Source organism: Strigops habroptila, chromosome 8 (genome assembly GCF_004027225.2).
Source record: "Strigops habroptila isolate Jane chromosome 8, bStrHab1.2.pri, whole genome shotgun sequence".
Classification (NCBI taxonomy): Eukaryota; Metazoa; Chordata; class Aves; order Psittaciformes; family Psittacidae; genus Strigops; species Strigops habroptila.
In genome coordinates, this window is record NC_044284.2 from 37307328 (window position 1) to 37333317 (window position 25990).

Here is a 25990-nt window from a genome sequence, read left to right on the forward strand (position 1 = left end):
TGGGCTCCTCCAGCCCCCAGCAACCCCTATCAGCAGCCTTGTGCAAGGGATGACCAAACTTGGCTTGGGCCCACATGAATGTCAAAACAAAAACAAAGCTCCTTGCTAGTAAAGATCCCCTGGCATTGAGTAACACTGTGCAGGGCTTTGCTTCCAGAGCAAGGGCTGCACACAAGCACACGCGTGCACACACACAGAACCACTTCAGTTGTTGCTTTAATTACTTTTTAATTCTATTCTGTTTCCTTTATGAGTTGTTTTCTTTTTTTTTTCTCACTGACTGTCATAACTCAACCCTGCTAATCCCACTCTGCATGTATTATTAGTATTAGGAGGGGTACAACAAAGTTAACAAGGAACTGAGATACGGTTCAAGCATCTCCATCTCCTATTGCCAGTGATACAACTGGGGCATACATAGCAAAATGGCCAACACCCAATTAGGTTGTGACTCCCTTCAGCGGCCAAGCCTTGGCTAGAGGAGCTCGAAGCTGGCCTAGGAGCCATGAAGCTTGCTCTGAAATGCACATCAGCTTTATTTTTAGTGGTGTGACTTCAGGCACTGCCTCCATGGGGAGCTGCTTCACGTTGGGACTTTGGGAAGCAACAATTACCAGACTGGCAGGGCAAGAGAGGAATAACCAACATGAACCAATGTAGCAGGAAGCAAAAATGTTAGTGCACCAGGTTGTCCCTGGGGCGTATTTGACCAAGGAGGAGTGTATATATTCAGTATTATTGTCAGCTTGCTTTCTTTTTCCAGGGATGTGGATGCCCTGCAGGCAGTCAGGATATGACCCTGACAGATCTGGCAGATACCAGGCCCCTACATCAAATATAAGAGTTAAAATACATTTCTCAGCGGTCAAGCCACCTTGGTGGCAACCCATCCCATTCAGATACAAAAGAGACCCAAGAGCCTAGATTATATTTTGGTGCATGTCCCAGAGAGCTCTGCAACTTGCTTTTGTGAGGCTACAGTGTGCCAGTAAAATTGGCAACCACCTCTGCTGTTGCAGCAAAAACACAAATCCACTTCTGAGCTAGACTTTGCCAGAGCAGAGAGCTGTAAAAACAAACAAACAGGAAAACTGCCTTTGACTCTCTGCATTCCTGTTTCCTGGCTTCAGCCTGGCATGGACCACCATCAGGTCTCGGTGGCAGAGCCGTGCAGTGAGTGGCATGGCCCAGGCAGCCCAGAATTTTTCCCCTTCTTAGGCATACAGGGGTCATGTTTGCAATTGAGTCCTGAAATGTTGCATCCTTCTGGGGCTTATTTCCTTCTTGGCCACCAGTTTAAGCACCTTGTCTGGTGCAAGGCACCGTTCTCTACCAAAGCTGTTGTTTCACCAGAAGCCAGCTGGCATCCCATTTCGATCCCCAGCCTACTCCACACCCCAGCAGCACACAGGGGCTGCAACACCCTCCTCCTGCTCTCCAAATTACCTGAAGCATGCCAATGGTACCTAAGTTAATAGGTAACTGGATACAGATCAAAGGAGATCGACAGGCAGCCAAGTGCACACACACGACTTTGTTTAATCCTTTCCAGGGCCCCCCCCCATTCCTATTCCAGAAGGGGGGACCTGCTTTAGTGCCTGGGCCAGGAAACCTCAAAGGGAGAGACATCATCATGAGATAAACCACATACACCCTGGTCTCTCCTTCTAATATTTGGCTAAAGAAAGACAAAGACAGGCCCAGACATCATGTTTAGTTTATTTCCTCTGGATTTAGACACAGCTCTGGCTAACCACCACAGCAGCAAAACAACTACGACAGGCATCCCCTCTCGGCAGAGGACCAGCTGCTGGGATCCCTGCAGCCTCCGGGCAGGGGCTGCACCCTGCTGTTTGGAGGGGCAGCTCTGCAGGATGCACTTGGGCAGACAAAGGTTGTAAGGGGATGGATGGCAGCACAAACTCACACTGAATGTGCAGCATGTAGGAATCGAACCTTGGATGCAATAGCATGGTGCAGGTGGAGGTACAATGTAATGTGTTTCAGCTCTCCAGCTGTCCTCTGCTTCTTCCCCCCAGCCTTCCTCTGGCTGTCTTGAAAAGGGGAGTTTCTTTCATGCATCCCAGGCTATTAGCAAGAGAAGGGAGTGAACACAAGCAACAGACCCTATTCCACCAGAGTCAGCTGCAAGTCAAACCCCTTCATGCTTGTGCACAGCTCATGCCCCTGCCCAAGAGATGCTTTCTGGAAGCTCTGCTCAGAATTAATACCAAACACCAGCTTTGCATGGCTACAGAGAGATATGCATTTTGCTAGGACTTAGGTTTTCCTTTGGTTTTTTTCCCTAAAAAGAGTATTTCAAATGGTGAAGGGCTCCAAGATGGAAAGGATAGCCATAATTAACTTGTGCTCCAGTTTCCCCTGTAGCAGCACTGCCCAGATCTTCAGCCAGCACTTAGCAGGGGCAGGAAGGCTAGTCCGTTAGCACACCTGAGACATTTCTCTAGCAGAAGCTAAAGAGAAGCAGCTATTTCTGATTGAGGAAGGAAAAAACAAACAAACAAACAAACAAACAAAAAAAAAGAGGTTCTCCAAAGGGATACAGTGGGGCTGAATAAATCCTGAGAAATGCTAGAGAAGAACAGGGAACGCTGGAGGCAGTCAGCCCCAGCAGGAGATGCTGGCACAGGAATGAGGGGTCCCAGCAGGAGCTGTGCTAAACACAGAAGAGGCACTCCTGAAACTCCACAATCATATTAACCTGTTAATTTATACAGCGTCTCTGTACAAAAATAGAAAGGTTCTAATAAGATTAACAATATTAAATAAATATTTAATAGAAAAAGTCTTTGGCCTAGTTCATAGCTCATCCTTTGGGTTGATGTTCATTTCACTAGGTCCTAGATGCTCCTGGTCCAACATCGCAATCACTTCATCTGCCTGGATTCGCTCCTGCGAGAGAGGAATAAACCACAGCAGCAATGTTTCAGTGCCTGCTCTCAGCTTATTCAGCACTGCTCAGCCTGCTGAGAGGACCCACAGCAAGCAGTTCATCCAAGGACCAGCTGTGTAGTTGAGAGGGCAGGGGGCAGCCTGGGACTTGAGCTGGGGATTTGCTGGGCAAAATTAATCAGATCACTTTGCACCTCAATATCCAATCCCCTTCTCCCTCCAGAGGCTGCAGTGGCTGAGGGAAGAGCTGATATACTGCAGTTCCCTTATCACACTTCACTGGCAGCCATTGCCACAGTGTACCCTCCTCCTGTCCACTCTGCTTGAGTGGATTTCCAGCTCCCTGGGCAAGGCTGATCTCAGTATACATGCACAAGGCATAGAGGAATTTCAGCTTGCGCCAAAAAGTAGAGAGACAGTAAAGTGCATGTCTGACAATAAGGTTCTCTCGAAACCTCACAGCCCACCTGCATCACAAGGCAAAGGCACAAGGGTTTTGCTCTCTCCCTGCATTTAGTTTTGCTTCGTCTTTATCTTCTATTTTTATACACCAGAATTGCTATCAAAGAGAGACAGGGGCTGGTACAGCAGGCTTTTAAACCAGAATCTGGAGGTTGCCTGGCGCAAGGCGTCACAGCCCAGATCTTCCAAGGCATGTGGGTGCCCAGAGCCATGGAATTCAGGCTGCCTAACTGCCCTTGAAGACCTAGCAGCAGCCGTCACTCTGGCCTCTGAGCTGTGGATGGGTGTGGAAGACTTCCCCGTTCATCAAGTTATTGCCACTAGGTGTCAGAAACTGCCAGCCCAGCCCTACACAGAGCCCTCCTGCACTCCACTCAGCACGCCAGCCCAGCCCTGCACCCCACGGACTCAGGGTGATGGGTGCCCAAGAGCACGGCCAGCAAGGAAAACCATTCGGGTCCTGGGCCACCAGCTCATGTCCCCATAGTGCAGTGGATGGGAATGCTGCTGCAGGGGGTGTGATGAGCTGGGACTAGAGGCTGAAGATAGCCCCGGTTCCTTTGGGATGCTGGGTACCCCCCAACTCCCCTTACATCATGATGGAGGGACTCACCAACTCCCTGTAAAGTGGGTCCAAGGTGAACCATAGAGCCACAGCACACCGCTGGCCTTTGGTAACTGCCTTCACCCCATGGGGGTTCTCACCACCTGATGAGAAGCTGATCATTCGCCCACACTTGGGCTTGATGGAGGCCTGTGGGAAAACAAGCAATACTGGGGTGGCAAGGAGCAGCATAGCTGCACACTCTGGCCATGTCTGGGCTTGCAGTGGTCCAGGGTCTGAGACCTTACTGGGCATCTCTTTGCATCACCCCAGGACTCAGTGGGTTGCTGGTGGGGTAAATAGGGAGGTGTGAGGCTTGGTCCTACTGCACAGACATCATGCAGAAAGGAGATGATAGTAGCATGGAGTCCTTGCAAAGCCTGCAGGTGACCACCTACAGCAAAATAGAACCATGGCATAAGTCCAGGGAGGTTCAGGCTAACCGTGGCAAGGGCAGTGAAACACCACTTTTTTCCCTCTGCTGAATCCAGAAGAATTAACCTGCAGGACCTCAGGGGCAGAAGTGCACCCAAATCAACTCTTAGGCGTAGGGAGATGCAATCTACCCTCCAGCATCTACTGGATTCCAGATCCACAGCATCGTGCCCAGACCCTCTATCTAACCATGGAGCGGGGTGCCTCCTACACAGAAGTGGGAGCTCATGCCTGAGCCCTATCCTCCTCAGGAACTGATGTCCACCACCGTGAACCCCTCTGGAGCAAGAGACCAGGGCCAGTCACTGCGTATGTATGAAGGCATCACTTCATGTTTGGCCACGAGCTGGGGTGGGAGCTCAGCAGTCCTCTGGGCAGGGACAACCATCAGCCACCCCTGTGCCTGTGCAGGGGTGGTGCAAGCCCCTGATCTGCAGGTTTCCTGCTCGGGCAGCCTCTGGGAAGGCAAGAGAAGGTCTGTGTACCTCTGCTAGCAGGATTCTGTATAGACTCTTTGCCAGGTAGGAGCCACAGGCTGCCCAGGAAAGCCCAGAGCTCTCCAGCTTGGACTACCAAGGAACAGCATTTGGCCCACAGCACTGACTTACCGTCACAGTTTTGGCATCCATCTCGGTGAAAATGAACTCGCCTCCTTCGAAATCTGCATTCATGTACAGGAGGGCACTGGGGAAGGAAGTGGGGGACCCCTGTGAGGGGAGCAGCAGGGAGGGCTCAAGACTGACCCCCATCTCTGGGGCAGATCCCACATTGCTCCACCAAGTCATGTGGGAGGGGCTGCCAAAGAGGTGGAGGTCCCACTGTGGAGCTGGTTGGGGCTACCCAGGCTACCTCCATTTTGGAGCCATAGCTGAGAAGCATCAGATCTCACCCTGGCTAGGGAACAATTCCCACAATATCCCCTAGGTCCCACCAGCTCCCACCCTCCCTTTTTGCACCAAAAACAACTGACAGAGACATAGTCCTATGAGCCACAGCTGAGATCTCCCAACCCTAAAATATCACACAGCTGTTACAGTTAAACTCTGGCTTGAAGCTTACCCATGATGCTTGCTGCCACCAGAAACCACCTGCTGGATCTTACTTCCGCCATGGCTGGGATGTACCAGCTTTATGTCTGTGAAGCAAGATGCCCTACCTTGGGGAAGGTCCCTGGGTGCCCTTGGGAGCAGCTCCCCATTCCTTCCTACCTGTAGTCCCGAAAGGTGTAGGCAGGAGGCTCTTTCCAACACTCATTGGCCTCAGGGTCCAAGAGACAGTTGTCAGCATGGATGGGGTGGCTCAGGTCATTCCTCCTCTCCTGCTGGCCTAGGCAGGTCCATGTGGAGGAAGGGGGAAGGAGAAGGGGTGGATGAAATGGAAATGTCATGCTCTGTGGGGTCTGTCATGAGGTGGGAGCCTGCCCCAACCCCACTCTGGGTGGTGTTCACAAGTGAGAAGAGGAGAGGAAAGGCTGGAGAGAAAAAGCAGCATCTGAGGACTCAGATCTGCACAGCTCTGCTTGTTCCTTACTGCAGGGAAATGAGATTGAGAGCTGGGGGTCGGGTGGAGGGGAGAAGGGATGATGAGAGGAGGCAAGAGAAGAGGGAGGAGAAAAGAGGAAGAGTTGGAGATATGAAAAACAAGAGACATCCCAGAAATGAGCTGCTTTGGGACAGCAGTGCCCACCCTTTGCTGCTACAGGGACAGTGACTTTGCCCAACCCTCAGCCACGAGTTTAAGCACCACGCAAAACAGAGCTACTCTCAGGGTTGGGCCCCCACTTGTAAACCCCTGTAGAGAGCTGACCCCCGCCAGTCCCCCCAGCCCTGCCCCGCCGCTAGTACCCCGAGCCCTCACCAGAGAGAGCAGTGCGGCACACCAGGTGGGTGTAGGAGAAGTAGAGCGTGGAGTTGAGCATGAAGTAGGACTCGACAATCCTGCGAGCCTTCTCGCTGATGTCGTAGAAGAGCCGGGCACTCTTCAGTGGCACGCGGCCCTCGTAGCCATACTGGGCAAGGAGAAAGAGTGAGAGAGGGTCAACACCATGCACTGGCTGGGAGGGAAGGCATGGGAGAGCAGGAGGAGGGAGCTGTACCTTGAGGGCTTTGAGGACGGTGGCTCCTTCAAATCTCTCGTTTGGGGTGTGGGGGGAGGTTTTGCCCCTGTAACCATCTCCAGCCAACATGATCCCCTGAAAGACATGACCACGGGTGAGGGGTGAACTGGTTCCCCAGAAGAGGAGGAGCTGAAATGGAAGCATCTGGCACCCTCTTCCCCAAATACCCAAGGCTGCATTCATCAGGACAGGATGAGTTAGGTGGTAAGGCACTGCAGTTATCCATGAACATGGTCCATTCTGAGATGCTGGAAAACCCACCTCCCTACTAGGGATGTTCAGGCACCCTCAGTCCCTTCCCAGGCTCAGCTAATGATGAATGAGAAGGGTCAACCAGGTTTGTGGATGGGCATCCTTTGGGGTTGTATATCACATGGGTCAGAGAGCTATTTCTGCACAGGGTCTGTCTTGCAGTGTATTTCTAAGAATGGCACAAAGATGGAGAAGTGGCTCCCATGCACTCACATGGGTGTGTTACGGGGACAAGCACCTGACTGCTCTCCACAGGCACCCTGGCATCAGTTGCAACACTAAAAAGTGAGGCGTGAACTTGGATCCTTTCAGTGGCTGATCACACATTCAGCTCTCACAAGTCAGATGCTGGGGAGAGCATCAGACGGTCAGCCCAGGTGACAGTCATATCCCCCCTATGGACATCGCCTACTCACACTGGCCACCCTGTGAAGTTCTCGGCACTGCTCCTCTGAGATCACATTATCCAGTAGTACTCGCTGGGTACCATTCAGCTGCTGCGAGTTGTAGACAAACTTCACATCGCTATATAGAAGTGGACCCCCTGATGGAAAGAGAGACACAAAGCGACTCTCCTGAACATGCCCTGGCCTCGTTGACATCTTGTACTGTGGCTGAGGGCCAGCTGAAGTCACCTGGGTGTGCTGCCAGGGAAAGAAATTCACAGCAGAGAGCAGAGTCTGGCCTCACATCAGCAACAGAAGAAACAGAAGCAATGGAAACACGCGGAGATGAAATCAATCTGCTGCAAGAGCATCAGCATTTTCCACTTTCCCATTAGCTTCCTTGCAAACGCAAGTACCACAGCCTAAAAGTGCCAAAACCTGATGGGACACGACGAGAGACACGAACATCAGCTAACTTGGCTCTCCTGCCCAGCAGCCAACATCAGCGGAGGCCATAAGTTTCCATTGCATTTGTGCTGTGTGGATCTTGCCAGCTTGGCATGCAAAGCCACTTTCTGCAATTGTCATCAGTGGGTTTTTTGTCTTTTGCACACATATAAAACCTAGTGTGGTGCTGAGCTTGCAGCAAGTATCGCTTGCTCTCCACCAAAAAGGGGGCTGGGAACTGGCGAGCTGGAGGACCCTGAGGACAATCTTCCTCTGCAAAGGAGCTGCCATGGCAAGGAGAAGACAGAGTTTTACCCAAAGTTTTGATCCATCCCTGTAAAATTTGCCTGATCAGAAAAACATGGTGAGGACACTAAATCACCACCTTATAAAGCCTCTGCCCCTGATCTTCTTGAAGAAAGAGAATTAAAGAGGTGGCCACAATAAAAACCTAAACCAGATGTTTCTTCAGGAGGAAGGTGAAATGCATCTAAATTATGGGAAAAATTATCTCTTGTCACAGAACCACAATAAAACAGAGGAAACAGAGTCACAGATCTCCCCTCACCATGTGGCACAAGGAAACTTCTCTGTTACGCTGCTTTTATAATTACTACTTTCCCTATCTGTTGAAGCATACTGTGTGGTTTTGGAAGGTCTCCTTGGCCTATGGAGGACACATAACCCTGAGGGCAGAGTCCCGCCACTAGCCCACGACTTTATGTTTGAAGAGTTAGGTTTCCTCATGTTCACTTTGCTGTTCTTGTTGCTCGATAATAGCATTTATTACAAATGCAGCTGGATCAGAAGCAGGACTCTGAAATCCAGACTCCTGGCACACTCCAACCCAGGCCGAGGTTTCCAGCTCAGATGTTGCTCTTCCCCAGCCGTAGGCACATGAGGGATGAACCTGGAAGGCATCACTCACCACTTCCCCAGCTCCTTCTGTTCCTCCCAGGGAACTAGCGGGGGCTGCCCTGTGCCATGAACACTGAACCCTTGTCCCGCACCGGCAGCATGCTCCTGGCTGCCTTCCACACCCCCACTGCCTCTGAGCACCAGCAGAGAGACCTATTTCCTGTGTGTATGCTCTGCGAAAAACACCACAAAGATACCGGAGAATTCTTTGCACTTTTGGGAGTGAAGGAATTGGTGAAAAGGAGGAAGGGGAGGAAAGAGAGAAGTACAGGAGTATAAAATTAAAACGGACTTTTCTTTTTCTCTTTTGGCCTTTTCTCTTCTTTTTCCAAGTGAAAAGAGAGAAAGAAAAAAAGACAACAGAGAAAGGAAGCAGCTGGATGGACAAAAATACCATCCTCTTTTTGAATGGTTTCAATTTTCTTTGTAAACTTGAAAACATTCTGCAACTAAACCAGAATAAAAGCATAGAGAGAAGAAAAAACAGAGAAAGACACATTCTGAAATTATTTCATTATGGAAGGCAAATAGGCCAACAAATGTAACGCAACCAGCTCTTGGCTTCAGCAAGCTCTTCAGGATCCTCCTGTGATATTTGCCTATTTTATGTATGGCTAAAGAAGGGATGACAATACTTTGACCCATGACACTGAGCAGCTGGAGACAACTTGGGCCATGGAAAGCTGTTAAATTCCCCAAAAAGCACCAGCATCCATTGCATTATAGGGAGATTTAATTGCCTGCTGCTATGGAGCTGACCCACTAGAGACACAGAACACCTCCTGGCTGGAGACCCGTTGTTTTGCAGCAAGAAGCATGCTTTGGTATTTGGCTACAATATAATTTTTCAAAACTGTTATGGGGGAAATCTTGTCTTTAGTAGATGTTATGGTATTTTCTGTGACTCCCGAAAATGTGCTGAAATCAGTTGAAATGCCTGCCAACAAGCCTTAAAACCAAGTGATCTGATGTACCCAAGACATCACAAGCCAGTCTGCAAACAGAAATGGTTGCTAATATGGTGTGATCCAGCACATTTAGCAAAGCATCAGGACCAGACTTCCCAAAACCTAATGCCTCCAGCATCCATCCTTCTGCAGCCTGGACAAGAGGGAGCATTTTAATCTTAGGAGCACCTAGGGGAAAGAATACCATTTGCTGGTGCCACTTTCCCCATGGTGAGAAGGACCCAGCCTCTCAGCTCCACATCTCAGCGCTCTGTAATAAGTGGCTGAGCAGGTGGGAAAAGCAAGTCCAAGAGCAGAGCCATGCTGGTGGGACCCACAGACCCAGAAATGCTGTGGCAGCATTGGAGACTTCTCTGTGTCTTAAACAAAATTTCAACCCTCTCAGATAGAATTAGCCCTCATTGCTCAGCAGCCAACCTTTGCAGTCTGAGGTCTCTAGCAATAGGAAAATAACTTCTGATTTTGTTGAAATATATTCATCAGACTTACCCTCCTTCAACTCTCTATCTGGTTTTGGCATGGGTTTCTTTGCCAGGAATAGCCGAGGCCCATCCTCTGGTTCACTGCTAATACTTGATGGGACACTGAGGAACAAGAGAAAAGAAGAACATCATGACTTTGGCCACAGGTCTCCAGTTCTGGGAACTGCATTGTTTTGGACCCTTTGGAAACCAATACATTAAAAAACTGGACAAATTGGTACTTTGTACAAATGTCACAACCATGCAAGTAGAAGTTCTCATGCTGTCCGTGACAAACAGTGTTTTTCTGGTAATGAGAACAACAGTTTCCACCACCAAAGCAGAGACACCAACAAACATGAACAGCACAACTTGCCTCATTGACCAAGTTCACTCTAGACTGGTTTTGAGGCATTCAGCTGAAATAAAGTGCTTGTGGAAAATTTGTAATGGTAAGGTGCAAAGGGCCCTAATTCAACCATGATGGTGTGCTGGGGTGGATGGGCAGCACCCCCTGAGTGGCAGGCTTGTTCCCTGCCATGGGGACATCCCAACTGCGGGGACTGGTGAAGCCACTGGCTTAGCTGGGGCAAGTGGTGGCTCACCTGTGCTCATCCTGGCGGGCGCCGTACCTGTTCCAGTAGTTCTGTGGGAAAAGAGAGAGGTCATGCTTCTTAAATTAATGCTCCGGCCAAAGCCAGGGAGCTACCTGCTCTGCCTTGCACCCAGGGACATCAGCCAGCCTCTCTGGTATGGATCCGTCCCACACAACTTTGGGCAATTACCTGGGGTCACCAAATTGAAAACGCAACCCCAACCCAACCTGGAATCATATGACAAGTACAGAGGGAACCCGGCTTGCCCAGCCTTCTCTGTCCTGCCCAACCACCATGACAGTGGCTGAGAGCTAGACTAGGCTGCGTCTGCGTTTTCTTCACCCTGGGAATGGCTGCCTTCCTTGCTTTGCCATCAACATTTTCCCATAGGGAACAAACCAGGCCAAAATCCAGCTCCTGAGTCACCTACATGGGACTCGCTTTATAGGAGACGGGAGCGGAAGCTGGTCCTGTAGTGGTGAATCCCTAAAGGTCCTCGCCATAGCAGACCCAGGCATTACCGGCTCTGTGTAGGTGTATCCGAGGCCGGCCGCAGCCACCTGCAAAAGGTGAGATTCCAGCTTATGGCGCCTCAGCAGTGTTTTTGCTTCCTGAAAAGAAAAGGAAAAGGGGAGTAGTTGCTCGAGCAGCTTTCACAAGACACAGGCAATACACCTCTACTTCAAGAGGGGTTTGTTTTTCATGCGACACTGCAGACTCCAGGGGGTAAGGGATGCTTGGGTCATGCTTTTTGAGCAACCCCAGACACAGAGCTGAGCCACTCACTACATTACACAAGTGGAGGTGTTCAGCAACTCATTTGGGAAGCCTGAATCCCCAAAAGACATGGTAGAGCAGGGACTCTGGTTGGGCTGTGCCTTGGTTCCCCACCTGCGATGCAGAGCCCACAGAGCAACCCACAGAGCCTGGCAGTGGGTGGGCTGCAGCATCGCAGCCTGGGATGCACTCAGGGTGCTCAGATGGGGACCACAAAGCACAGCCAACTGGAAAGTGTCCATCAGAGGGCTTCTTTTCTGAATTAAATATTTCTAAACCAAACACTGAGATTTCTCCAAGAAAATCACTTTGCAAAGCAAAAATCAGATTTTTTTTTTTTTTTTACAGAAAATTTCAGAACACTGAAAAGAATGATGTTTTTCTTCAGTTTAGGTTTTTTCCTAGATTCACTTTGTGAGAAAAAACAATAACTGTTCTAGTTTTCTTCTTTATCATTTTCCTTTTTAGTGTTTTACCAAATTCCTGGAAGTCAAGGAATTCCCAAGGGAATGGAAAATCCAATTCCTCCCTATCCTCTGCTTATGGCACAAGGGGAACGAGCCTCCTCAGGACTGTGATGGAATGGGAAGAACTTCTCCTCTTCTGTATTGTGAGAGAAGCAGCCCCAGGGCCACAGATAAAGGCTGCCTGGACCAAAGAAGCCTGCCCCGCTGGGTGACTGAACGCATACTGTTTGGTTATTTGACCCCAGCCTAACCCTGTGATAGCAAAGCTACTTCCCAGAAAGCAGGCCGAGTGCTGAACTCCAACCTCAGTGACTTGAGAGTAACATTGACATCCTGGCCTCCCCTTGGGAAAATATTTCTCATCCCTCTCTTAACAAGGGTTACCCTCTGCTCAGCGCTTCATTGCATTCCTCCTCTGCGTCTCCCCTGGAGCACTGAACGAGAGGAGGGTTTATGTTGCTGAGGCATTTGGCCATCACCCTCTCTGCCCTTGCTTGGGCTTTGCTAAGCTGAAGTCCCGGTTTAAAGAAGATCCAGCCCTCCAGTTTCTCCCCTCCACCAGTGACTCTGAACTCACATCCTGACAATTAGCATTGCCAGCTAGTCCAGCATCTCCACATCTCTTTTCAAAGTGGTCCCCACTGTGGGAAAGCTGCCATGCTGCTTTTATTTCCAACTGAAGCTTTTGTTAAAGATTCCCACCTAGGCTCCTAGGTGACACTCACTCTCACCTTTCTGGGTTTCACGGTGTCAGGATCCATTGTACCTTCCAAAAGACCCTCATAATAACTTGCATTCTCCAAGACATCTTCATCGTCCGGGTGGAAGAGGATGTAGGACTTGGCACACTCCAGGGCTTTTACGTAGTCACCAACTGGGAGGCAACACAATAGTTATCGAGGGGGGCAGAGGAGGGCACAGCCCTGCCAGCATGCTGGGGGCTCAGGGCAGAGCTGAGGAGGGGAGCTGCAGAGAGGGAGGGCACAGCTTGAGCTCTCCGTCAGCTGAAGGGTGAGCCCTGTGCTTTAGAAGGATCTTTTGACTCAACTTTGTCTGAACTGCTCCATTTCACCAGCAGGGAAACAGAGGCACAGAGACATGACTTCTCTGTGGTCATGCAGAGGTCAGATGGGACCCAAATTGGATCCAATTGGATGGGCAGAGTATGGATGCTGTCCAGCAGCAAACTGTCTCTCTTCTGTGCAGCATCTTTCAGAACTCTGGGGCAGTTTACGCACCACATTAAACTCTAACTGGGCAGAGGAATAAAAAAGCCTGTACACCATGCACAAAATGCTTCTGACTTATCCAGCTTTCTTCCCATTGCATTGATGAATGAAGAAGCTTTGTTTGAGTAGCAATTCTGACCCCCACCCATTCTGCCCTTTTCAGGAAAGAGCTCTTAGCACAAGCCTGAGATAGCAAAATTCTGCCTAGATTTTCTTTTATGTAACAGAGCATAATAAAATACCATACAGGACCACACAACTGGCAGTATATTATAGCACTGCCAACTCCTGATATTTTGCAATGTAGCCAACTCCTGCAGCTTTACCGTGAATCTTAAAATATTTGGTAATAAGCAAAAATTGGCATCTTGGAATAAGCTTGCCCTAACTTGTGTATCTATTAATATATTAATCTAGGAAATGCATCAATTGGTTTCAGAAAATGTGAAACATATAAATCCCCTGAACTTTAATGTCAAAAGGCAAATGAAACAACCCTAGAAAAGCATTATTTATTTAAAGAATAAGAATGTTTAAGTTAAAGGTTGGACTTTTAAAACCTGACTGGTGACTTTAAACACTTTTACAGAAATGCTTAATTGCATTTCAGTCAACCTGACATTTGAAGAGAAAATTTCCAATGTCCTTTCCTTACTGACTTTTTCAGACCATGCCACTGCATCACAGTAGTACGAACATCATGTGGAAATATCCTGATTTCCCCATAAAACACTTTGAACTTATATAAAATGTAACAAAACTCTGCAAGAGCTATGAGGAACAGAAAGACAGCCTTTACCTCTGTAATAGGCAAACTGCAAGTAGTCATAATGGAGGGGAAGGAAATTTTCAATGGGAGAGATTCGGCCAGAACGTGTGGCGAGTTCTCGAACGCAGTCATGTTTGCAGGCCAGGACTTGCATGTAGTGATCTGTCAAGAAAAGGGGGAGAAAACAAACTGAACTGAGAAGGATGGTGGAGGTGCTGAGATGAGGATAGGCAGAGGTTAAATATCCCTGACTGAAGGACGTGCCATTCGCACTGCTCTGGTCCAGCTGGTGACTGCACACTTAGCGAAAGAGCGCAGGCTCTTTCCCGAAGCCAATGGAGAGTTGCAGTCACGCTTTTGCCCCCCTTGAGAAATGCCTTTCTCCTTCTGTCAACTGTAGAGGGAGCTTGAGCATCTCTTGTGTGTGCCGGGAGCTGCTGCTTCAGCCCTGGAAAGTTGGATGGGAGCAAGGACATGCAGGTGGCAGGTAGCTCTTCAACCCCAAGAGCCAAACCAAAGGTGACGACACCCACAGAGCAAGCAGAGACGTGAAGACAGGGTGGCCACATGTGCTGCCACCTGAAAGCCATCTCCACACTCCCTTTCTTCAGCTCATCTTTAATCCACTCCTTTCTGCAGCAAGAAAGCTCCTAAGGGCACAGGGCGGTTTAGATGAGAGGCATCGGTGCAGCTTCTCAAGCATGGCAAAGCAAGGCACCTGCACGGCAAGTCTGAAAGGTCTAAGGTGTAAATACTGGCAGCAAAATCCCCCTGTTTGCTGCTTCTCAAAGATGAGATATCTCCCAGGGAAACACAAGCATGTGGTAAACATCAGCCATTAGCAAAGTTTCTTAATTAGTGGGAGTCCACAATATAGGCATTGTATCAGCTGTACAATTTCAAAGCCAATGCTGACATCTGATTCCAGTTTGGAGCCTTTGCTGCAATGTACTTACAAATCGACTTGACTTGTTCTGCCTCTATACACCATTAAAAACCTTAAGAAACAAACATAGGCTTAAAAAAAACCGAAGTGTGCTCAGCTACCAAAGCATTCCTCAGAGCAGCCAAAAAAACAGCCTGAGGAATTTGCAATGAAATCAAGTGGAAACTCAAAACAGTCCCCATTTGCTCTGGGCAGGTAGTCTGAGTAGTTATCTGATTTCCCATACACATCCAGGGTATTACACTAAGAAAAGCAAGAAGGAAAAGGACATAAATAATGTTGTTGTAATTTAAACCTATTTAAGCATCCTAGACCTGAAATAATCTATCACTGAGAAGCACTGCTTTTTCTTGGTACTGTCAAGGTGCCCTAGAAACTGGCTATATAGACTGGAATCAATTCACTGAAATGCATCTGTCCCTAGGGTGGAGAGGTGAAAGTGTTCAACCCCACAGAGCAGCACAGCAAATCAGCTTGGGATTGAAAAGATAAATTAGTTTTAAAGAGACTTAAACTCTCTTTTCTTGTTGTATTAGTGTTCCTACTCCCTGCTGAAACATCTGGGTCTGAGCACCCTGGACCCAGGGGTAAAGTCTGGATTATGCTGTCCTGTAAGGAACCACTTAATTGCTTATGTATCTTATTTACCTCTGTGCGCCCTCACTTCCCTGCTTCATTGGGAGCCTTCATGGCCCTGGGGTTGGAGTTGTTATCTGGCCAAATGAAGCCACAGCACTTGCAGGGACTAACTGGCTTGTTCTCACTCCCAAGTGATGTGCTTGGTTGACAATCACCACACCATGACTACATCTGCACTCCAGCACAGAAATATCTTCTCCGCTCACTGGAGCCGCATTTGACCTTTACAGCACAGAAGCATTTTAACAGAGACCAAAACCTGTTTGATGAACAGCAGCTTTCAGTGAGAAGGAAGGTAGGTTTTCTTTGCCACTAAAGGCTGATCTCTTGGAGGACTTGATATGGCACCTGATGTCCTGGTTACAGCTTTAAAAGCAGGCACGACCAGCTGCCAGATACACTGGTACAAGATCAGCCCTTACAACACTTATGATACTTTCTGCATGGGTAAATAAGCCCAACAAAGGCAGCTTCCCATCCAGTATGTTGGTGGTTTCTCATCTTGGTCGTTTCAATTAGATTTCCTGTCTTGACACAAGCAAAAATCAGGCAAAACTGAAAAACAGTTTGCAAACAAATGAAGCATTTTCCACACAAGAAGGAAAACTCCAGAGCTTGATGTAACTCCAAGGCCATGAGCAGATAAATAGGATTCCTGTCACCAAACAAACCTTAATTTATTGCTCTTCTTTCCCTTACGACTAATTAAATGTAATCTTGTTTCTACTGTGAATGAACTGTTTTAATCCCCTCTGGCTCAGAGCCACACATGCAAATCTGAAGATTACATAGCAATGTTCAATTCTCTCCGGAGAATTCAGTCAAGATCATAATTAGATGGGCCTCCACTAATGACAAATCCATGCTTTTGGATAGGGAGGAAATCTATGTTCTGAGTTTTTTTGGCAACTTTCCTGGCCATCTGGAGTACAGCCAAGAGGACTCTGCTGCTCTCTTCATATGCACTGAAAAACAGAGAAAATAAAAACAGAGTCCAGCAATATCTAGATTTCAGTGAGGTATGTGAGACTGTGTCTAGGGGAAACCAAGGCAATTTATGTTAAAGCACCTATACTTCCAGCTCTTATGGAGAGCTGCAAATGCTCCACACATTTGGAAATGCAATTTTTCTAGCCCAGCTTCTATTCAGGACCAAAATGAGATGTTCTAGTTCCCTGTCCTCTGGATTTACATTTTCTGGTTTTCCAAGTGCCTCCTGCAGCATTACTTACTAGCAGCAGTAATGGAAGGGAAGACACTAAACCGAATCTAGCCAAAGGCCCAAACTCAAAAATATTTCAGGGCCAAGGGTGAGAACACTAAAGATTAAAAAAGATCTCACCTGCAATAGCTTCATAGAGGCCAGCCTTATATTCCAGGTATTCATGCTCCTCAAATCTCTGTGGTCCCTCGCACATGAGCTGGCAATCTTCATCCTCAGAGTAGTACCCTTTCAATGCACGCTCCAAGAAGTCAATGGCCAGCTCGTACTCCTCCTTGTCGTAGTGCTTTACCCCAGCACTGTAGTCCTCCTGCAAAGTAGGTAGGCAGAAGACAAGACCATGAGTGGGCTATGCTGCTTGGACCACAGCATCCTGGCCTTGTAAACTGCAAGTGCTCCTCAAAAGAAGGTACAAGCAGGCAGGGACAGAACAATCTATCCAGGTACCTACTAGATGTAAGCAGTTGTACCAGACCATGTTTAAGCCATCAATGGACTTTTGGCCCAGTGGAACCTTGTTAACCTGCCTAAATGCTCTTCTGAACTCCTACATACTTAAGGAAACCTCAGTGCCACCGCTGGATTATGTATTATTTGAAAAAACATTTCTTTGTTTTTACCCTCCTACCCAACAACTACACTGAATGCCAAGGTAAAAGACTGCTCTTGACCCAGGCACATCTCTTAGAATAGCCCCTAATAAGCACCTCCATTAATTACACCAAAAGAGCCACTCCTGCTTCCTCGTGTCTTGAGAAATCAGAAAGTTTGGGGTGGCCCTGGCATTTTTGCTCGGCTTTCACTCTGGGGAGGTAGAAATAGTTGCCACTTTACTGCCTGCCACCCTGCACCCTCACCAGCACAGCCACATACATGTACCCTCCCCAGGTGAGAAAACCCAGCTCAAAAGAGCCACAGCCATGGATCACCCCAGAGTTCCCTGAAGAGAGGGATCAGGCTGGGGACGTAGCCATCAAACAAAGAACAGTGTGCCTTGAAAAAGCAGGAGCTGGCTTGCCTTAAGAGAGAGCACTGAAAGGGAGAGTTTGTTTTGCTGTATTGTAATATGGACCTTGGTAAGAATCTCTCCATTCAAAGATGATGCTCTCTTAGCCTCCTGAATCTCCTCTCTCCAGACTGCCTGGCACTTAACCCAGGCACCTTGTTAGCTCAGGCTCACCATGTGCTGCTTGGCCTCCCAGTCAATCAAGCTGACCTTCCCTGCTGTAGTCTTGTAGTTCTCAATGTCCTGCTGTATCTCCATGTGCTCAGGGTTTGCCATGAAGAAAGTATGAGCTGCATTTGCTGCCTCCTCCAGCTTGTTCAGCTGTAACAAGATAAAAAAGACCAAGTGAATTTGTGATGTAGGACAGTGAACACAGCAGTTTATACCGCACTCTCTGACACCTATATCTCTGACACCCTTTTGACACCACTGGGCAATGATGGGATAATCCAGGAAAACCTGAATGCAGAAGCTAAAGAAAACAGCTGAAATGAGAGGAAAGCCCAGTACAAGGGAAATGGGAAGAGCTGGAGTTCCCAAGAATCAGACAGGTCACTTATCTGTCTGCAATCTAGTCTATCGGTGATGGGGTCCAGCCTATTTTCCAACTGCATATCCTGTGAACACAGCTACTCCAACCCCCTGCATCAGTCCCAGGTGGAGAGATGCTCTCATGAGGAGAGAAGGGGAAAGCAGCTGCTGAAACTGCCCTCTTTGCAAGCTTTGTAGGCTGTGCTATGTCCAGGCTAAGGGCTTCTGCTTGTAAATAGGGAATTGGGACCATTATTAACCTCAGTTGTGTACAGCTGGAAAAGGCCAGACTCTGACGACAGTGGCAGAGATATAAAGAGGAGTTTATCTTGGAATACCGAGTTACTTTGGATTTAGAGATTCAGAACTGAGACAGAATCAGTTTCACCCCGGAGAGATCCTCATAGACAGAAATGCTAGTGCTAAACACCCACAGCAGCTGCTGGGAGCTCAGGTAGCAGGACAGATGTTCAGGTGAAACATCTGCATGACTTAGCAGGAGAGAGAGGGGCCACTTCCATGAGTAGTGCACTTGCTCCCGAAAGAAAGCCACCATCACTGGCTACCAGCAAGGTGCAAAGTCAGGCCCCTGGGATAGGTCTGCAGTCTGAGCAGGCTCACCGAAGCTTGTTAGCCAGGATCAGGCTAATGCTAGCCTCGGCAAGGCTATGTCCAAGTACTCCTTGATAGCAAAGTTTACCCTGAACCCTGTGCCACTACTTCTAGGCTCCTCCTGAGGCACCAGAGCCAGCGAGCTTAGGCATACCTATACTATGCTGCTGTCATGGTACAGCAGCTCACACGCAGAAATCTGCACATGTACCCACCAGACAACCCAAATGGCAAAATGACGAGAACTGAAAAGAGACCTGCAGAGAAGCATGAGCTTCACACCCCATTAAGCTATGCCTGGAACTGGGCAGAGAGGCCAGGTGAGGTGAAGTGAGGCCATGGCTGCCCTCAAGACCCTGCTCATTCCCAGGAGACAACAGGAACTTCTTTGTGGCTCTTTAACACTGGATTAATACTTGCATGCACTTAATGAACATCAGCTATAGCTTGCCTTTCAGCCAAGCCATGAGAAACACCCAAAACCTTTTTCAGTGAGCCCCCATAAACTGTCCAGTACTCTGCATTTCTCTGGGGCTAAGAGAGGGCATACAAACACTCATCACCAGCCAGGCATATAGTAACTAGTTTCACCTCTGACCTATATTTATCTTTAGAGATGTGGTTGAACTGCCAATTGTCTGAGCAGCCACCTCATCAGCAGGTTGCTTGTTACCTCTGCAGAAGTGTTTGCAACCATCTTTAAATTAAAATACACATCCAATGACACATTAACTCCTGTTGAACCAAGTGGGATTAGCATCTAGGTGAAATCAGAGGGCTTTCTCCTTGAGGGATGCCCCTGCAGATATATATATCCTATGGCAATTTTGCATGAGCGGCTTATGAAAGCTTTGTGGCAAAGTGCTAAGGGAAAAAATGCAAACGATTTACTCAAGGCACTTGGCTGCAGTAACAGCATGGCAAAAACTTTTTTATGTTGAACATTGCTCTGAGCAGGAACAACTGGAGTGGGGCAAGAGTAACAGGTTTGATGTGGCTGGACAAAGGAGAGTCCCCCTGAAAGACTCACGGCAACACCAAATCACTCAGCAAATCTGCTCTATTTGGAAAGTGGAGCTGTCTGCCAGTGTTAATAAAATACCCCAGTTATTTAACTGGCAGAATTATGCCTCCTCTCCTACTGCACGTAAAGCTTAGCAAGACTCCGGAAAATACAGGGTGAAGACGTGCATTATTTTTGTGAGGTAACCTTCTCTAAGGGCAGCATCGAGGATGTGTGTGTGTTTTGGCTGCGAAGGAAGGAGCCGATGCCTTTTGAATCTCCACTCTTAAACAAAATTTCCAAGGCAAATATTAAAAAATTATTGTAATGGGTTTCCTTTGGCTTTTCCTCAAAACAAGGTGGAATTAGAAAGTGCAGCAAGCTGCTGAAAACAACTTTTTTCATTAAAAAAAGATATTGATGTCACCGGTTGCGAGCCCAGCTTAAAGGAGAGGGAAGCAGGAAAGATGCAGAGCACATCAGGACATCCACTGAGCCTCCTGGCACGCAGTGTATCTCCCAGAGAAGTGCTCAGCGCTTTCATCTGGGCTGTTTAGATTAGGACAAGAGCAAACACAGTCTGCAGAACAAACAAGGGGGATACCATGAGTCAAACTGGTGGCAACTGGAGACATCATGGCTGTTGGAAATCACTGGCTGAGCTTGACAGGGATGCCTGGGTGATTCTGATTAGGGAGACACTGAATGGGACCAGACACACAAATATTACCAGGGGATTTGTGCAATTGGCACTTTTATATCAGATGAGCCATTCTGCACACGCTCTCACATTACTTGCTGGGGCATGGGGACGTTTTGAAATCAGGTGCCTGGATACTTGAAGACCTTCTGGAGGAAAAGCCCAGCCACTGCTGCATGGCCAGACCCACTCCAGCACAGTCAAAATCACTTGTGTGGTTCCCTGAAAGGCAAGGGCAGAGCTGGCCAAGGAAGCACGCATGAATACCCCCAAAATGAAGATGAAAGCTCTGGTCAGACAGCATCTCAGCCCGCTCCCCAGATCTGCCCTTTGAACACCAAAGCACCGCTGTGCTGCAATGCTCACAGAAACGCAAAAAATTTGCCTTGTGTAAACTTCAGAAGTTTTTCAGGATTAGCTCTGTGCTGACAACGCATGCAGGGAAGCCAGCTTTTACTGCAAAAACAACATCGATTCCAGTCCTTCTCTTGGAGTTTTCCTAAGGACACCACTCTTCAGAATAACCCCCCAGCTTCCCAAGCAAGCAAAATGACTGTAAGAAATTTTTTATTCAGGTCAACACAAAAAAAACCCCCAAACCTCTTCAATGTGGAATTTCTTTTTTTTTTTTTTTTTTTAAGAGACATTCCTATTCAGAAACATATATCCCATTCTGAAAAAGCTCACCTCAACATAATCCCATCCTGAAAAAGCTCATCACAGCTGGACAGCATCTGATACAGGACAAAGGATGGACCAGAGCATCTCACAATGGGAATTTTCAGGTCATACTGAGTATAAGTGGGACTGTCACTGCAGCTGGTAATTAGAGAGATTGAGATGGGGCAAGAGGTTTGTTGGAGACACATGAGCTGCTGACCTGATCCAGAGGACTTCTATTAAGCCACTATTTGAGATGCTCAGGAGAACTGCATTCTTCGATGCCACATCACAGATGTCTACTCACAGGCAGTATCCTGCCTGTGCAGACTTAAAAGGGACCAAACGCATCTCAGCAAGGGACTGATCCCTTGAGACACAAGCTGCAATTGTCTGTCGTGGGATGTTCTTTTTCCCTTTGGTTCTAGCTCCTTTTCAGAAAGTTGTCCAAAACTTTCACAGATCCTAGGATGGGCTTAGATCTTCCTGAATAATGTCCACTCCTGCGAGATAGATAGGAAGAGTCTGATTTCTAGACACAACAGAAAATTTCTTTCCCACCCTTTAAAAAAAGCTCATGCTGTCTATAGTCCTGCTGGCTCTTCACAGCAGAGATGACCTTTGAGGGTTGCTAAGTGGACTCAAAGCAGAACATTCCACCTCAACACTTTTCAATTTGTCGTGTCCCATATTTGCCTTAAAAACATTCAAGTAACACAAAGAAACCAACAGCTGCTAAGTTTGGGGGAGTTTTTAAGTGGATGTGTGTATACAAAAGCAAATTCCTAACTGGTAAGACACATTCAGAGTCAAGCACTGACATTAATTATGAAACACTCTGGGGAAACTTCTGCCAAAACACTCTGAATTCACAAGGAGCAGGATATTTTGGTGTTTAAAGGTCTGGGCTGGGACTCAGGACACCTGGACTCAGTTCCTGGCCCTGTCACAATCTCACTGTGCAGTCATTGGAAAAAACATTTTGTTTTCTTTGTGCCTGATTTTCCATTGTTTTAAATGAGTAACAATAAAAATAAAAGCATTTTTTCCTACAGGGCAATCATTTTGTTTATTTAGATGGCAAGCAATTCGGGGATCATAAGTATATGCAAGCACATAACACAAGGGGATTTTGATGTTTGTACAACCACTGCTGAATGAAAATCTGCTAGGAGAAAATGACAACTGTAAAATCACAACTTTAGTATGTGCTCTAAGGTCTATTTGTTCACCCCACTGAAATGAAATCGCTGGGTTATAGCTGCAGCTTTACACCAAACCCTGTGTATTTCAGCTAGAGAGGACACACAAAATCAACACCAGCACTGAGAGAACCCCAGGAACACCGCGTCCATTTTAATCTTACCATGACGATGGCTAGAGACAAGAAGGGCAAAACACAACACATCAGTGTTCACCCCAATCCTGGGTTTTCATGCTGAAATTTTTTTTTTTTCCCTCTCATTCAAATGGTACGAGTATTTCATTTCACAGAAAAAGAGGACAATTATTTTAAGCAGCAAAACCTCAGATTAAGGAATTTCAGCAAATTGCAAATGCTCGGTTCATTCCCATCTGGGACAGTGCTGGCCTGGACTTCAATGTGACTGCAACTTCCAACCTGCACTAGTGGCTTAGATTAGGAAGGCTGTTTTAAGTGGAACATTAGACAGAACCAAACAGAGGCTGGGGAAAGGACCTTGAATGAACATCTTGAACATCACCATGCAATTGATGCCAATTGATAACCATTGAAAAAATCCTTTATGGAGCTTTCATGGGCTGCATGATGGAACATGTAATACAGTGTTAACAGTCCCTTAATAGCTCACTGTCAGAGCTATTAAGAATGTAGCCAGAATATCCACAGGTACTGAGGTGCTCCCAGCTCACCTTGAAGTTTTCTTGGCAAGAACAAGGATAAAAGAAGTGCAAAAGTCAGAGCATTTTAGAGAGAAAGTAACCAAAGCAGTACTGATTCTGGCCACCTGAGACAAGGGGTCACAGAGCATGATACAACAAAGACCTCAGACTATTTTTCACAATGAATTCCCATTTCATTGAACTATTATGAGACATTGGCAACTGTCATGCATTCTGTGCGACTGTTATAATCCAACCTGTTTCTACATTAAGGTATCTTCAGCATGTAAGACATAGTTTGAATAAAAACTTCTTTTTCGGAAGGGGAATAGAAGAAAGGTTAACACACTGGAAAATGTATCAGATTCCTCAAAACCCCAGCACTTCTTGCCACGCCAAGACTGGACCTACCTGCACAGTTAATTGCTGAGTGCATGAGCTTGGCATGGAGATTGTGAGAAAAAAATTCAGACTATTTGGCTGACCTAGAAACCAGAGTCTCAAACAACTGTTCAATGGTTTGCTGAACAGATACTGTTTTTTTAAACTTTTCCATAGGTCCACTGCTGCTGTGCTGTATCAGAGGTTTACTGCACTATGCTCGGCAGAGGAGGGACACTCTGAGTTGATAAGGAGAGATAACAAGGAAAATAAAAGGCTCAGTGTCACAAAAGATTAATCTCATTGTGTCTATGCATAGCTTACTGCCGGGGCGAGTAGAAGCAAGTACCAATGAGATGGTTATAAATAGCATGTGACCTCCTCTCAACTATTTTATTATTGCAATTAGAGAAAGAAGAAAGTTTCCAGAGAAGTTTTCCCTCTGCTGTTGGGATTGCACATTTGCCAAAAGGTGCTTGAGCTGTCTGCCACCCACAACAGCAACCACTGGCCCTGCAAAGCACTAAAATCAGAGAGAAAGGCAAGCATATGGCCAAAAAGAGCCTTACTCAAGCGTAGGGAATGGATACCAAGTGACAAAGATGTGAAGCAGCCTTTGAGCTCATTAGCACACCATCCCCTGCTCTCCAAAGAGTTTAGTAGTTTCTTGTCTTCCAACTCAAGATCAATATGGTTGGACCCTGTCCTTGCTGCTACTGCGACAGGGAGCAATCGTGGTGCCTTCCTGGAGGCTCCTCATGGATCTTTACAGAGGTCTTCTCTGTTTCCACAATGCAGGCAGCCTCCCTTCAATGTGCTTTGGACACTTCCTCTCAGACCACCCCAGTGTGCCCTGCTGCTCACCAGTCACTCTGGAGGACCCAAATCCAAAACAGAACAAATTTGGAGAATTAGTACAGGGAAAACTTTTCATCAGAAAGGAAACTTAGGAAGGGTTTGGGTTTTTTTGTTATTCCAACAAGCAATTTTTCAGTACAAACACATGCAGAATGGTAGGTATTTGGTCAAAAGAGCTGACTAAACACTGAATTAGTCTCTGGAAAGTGGCAGATAATTAGAAATTTAAAACCCAACTAAACAAACCACTTGAGTATTCTTCACGAAACAAATTTTTTCAATTAACCAAGGACAGAAATCAGACTTCCTAACAAATCTCTCACTTGAGCCATGCTGACAGTGTTTTATGTAAGTGTACACATGTATGTGCTGAGCAGACTGACTACAACACCCCACCCCACTCGGCCTGAAAAGGCCATTTTGCATTGAGAAAGCACATTAGATTGAGACACTTCCTTCCTTCCCTCTCCAACATGCTTCTCGTAAACTGTTCCCAAACAGGTAAGAACGAAGATTTTCACACGTTTCTGGCTGTGCGTTGTATGCTTCAGTGCATACATGATCTAACAAATACCGCACAAGGAGCAGGGCATTACTCACAGCAAGTGACTTGCAAAACCACTTCCCAGCAGGAAAGACCCTTCCCACATAAATCTGAAACACACTGATTCATCTGCAGAGCAAGCAGTGGGAAATATGTTTGTGTTTACTGAACCTTCAATCTGACTGATTGTGAAAACACTGAGAGAGATTTTGTCCTGTGTAAGCACTCAGTTCTACCATACTCAAATGACAGCCAAGTTGCATGTGAAACAGTATTTTCAGACAAGTAAAAATTCCTAGAATATGCAGTGTGGGCTCTCCTGGCAAAACCCAAACCCCTAGAACCGGGTTTTTAAAGGTTGGGCAAGAAACCTCTTATAGATGGGATTCTTCCCTCTGCGCCAGTAGATGACAGGCGAGATCACAGATAGGAGATGGCAGTACACAGATTTCAGCACACTACTCTGTACAAAAAAAGGTCACTTCTATCAGCTGGTAGCTGACCAGTTGTCTCCGTTCCTCCAGCTGCAAACATAAAACCATGCTGTCAACACACAATGGCCACGCCACAGTCAGTGGTGCAAAACACCCTGGACTATGGGCTCTGAGCAGCTCCTCCAAAAGCTGTGTCTGGATAGAAAGGGGCTCTTCCTTTATTTTTAAGGATGCCCCTATTTCTCTATTTTTAAGCGTAATTTGAAAGCGAAGTAAGAGCTTTCCTTATAATTTTCACTGGAAGAGGTGGAAAGTACTCAGTGCTCAGGAATCTGTGCAAACAGTTATCCATGAGGCTCCTACACCCCAGAATTTTCCTTGATCAGGTAATTAGAGATGAGCCAGTGGCCTTTGGAAGTGAGTAGCATGGGAGAAGCAACACACTTTCAATCTAATGTCAACAAGCAGTGGTAGATACTAAAAGATGTGGGGTATAAAGCCAGCCAGGATTTCCAGAGTAGGGGTTTTCTCGTGCATGTCCTTCCTCCTGTTGTTATAGAATCCCTGTGGCAGCCCCAGCCATTGCACACCTGGGATTAGCCCATGCATTTTAGCCTAATGAAATCGAGCAGCTGGGAACAAGCAGTATGTGACTATCCCCTCCTCACAGACCACCAGCAAGAGTCCCATGCTTCAATCTCATTTAAGTTAAAACTGATCGAATGCTTTCAGGGGAAAACCAGAACAAACCAAACTTAGCAGGCAGTTAAAAGGGCTGCAGGGTGCATCAA

At 47.1% G+C, this 25990-nt stretch overlaps 1 protein-coding gene across 4 annotated transcripts in view; it reads right to left on the reverse strand.

Annotated features, from left to right (window-relative positions):
• Window positions 1-1701: 1701 nt before the first annotated feature.
• The window catches only part of P3H2 (prolyl 3-hydroxylase 2), a 73104-nt gene continuing 48815 nt past the window's right edge, over window positions 1702-25990 (reverse strand). The window contains exons 2-15 of one of the 4 annotated variants that reach the window (XM_030495734.1): window positions 17788-17934; window positions 16728-16917; window positions 13831-13962; window positions 12534-12676; window positions 11080-11169; window positions 10568-10608; window positions 9991-10085; window positions 7199-7326; window positions 6510-6605; window positions 6272-6422; window positions 5623-5740; window positions 5023-5098; window positions 3989-4129; window positions 1702-2913 (exon numbers count right to left, since the gene is read on the reverse strand). In XM_030495734.1, the coding sequence (XP_030351594.1) occupies window positions 2821-2913; window positions 3989-4129; window positions 5023-5098; window positions 5623-5740; window positions 6272-6422; window positions 6510-6605; window positions 7199-7326; window positions 9991-10085; window positions 10568-10608; window positions 11080-11169; window positions 12534-12676; window positions 13831-13962; window positions 16728-16917; window positions 17788-17934 (1641 nt within the window). In that variant the 3' untranslated portion in view covers window positions 1702-2820. Of the gene's footprint in view, window positions 2914-3988; window positions 4374-5022; window positions 5099-5473; window positions 5967-6271; window positions 6423-6509; window positions 6606-7198; window positions 7327-9990; window positions 10086-10567; window positions 10609-11079; window positions 11170-12533; window positions 12677-13830; window positions 13963-16727; window positions 16918-17787; window positions 17935-25990 lie in introns of those variants that run through there. The other 3 variants (XR_003992811.1, XR_003992809.1, XR_003992810.1) reach the window with 3 other exon arrangements.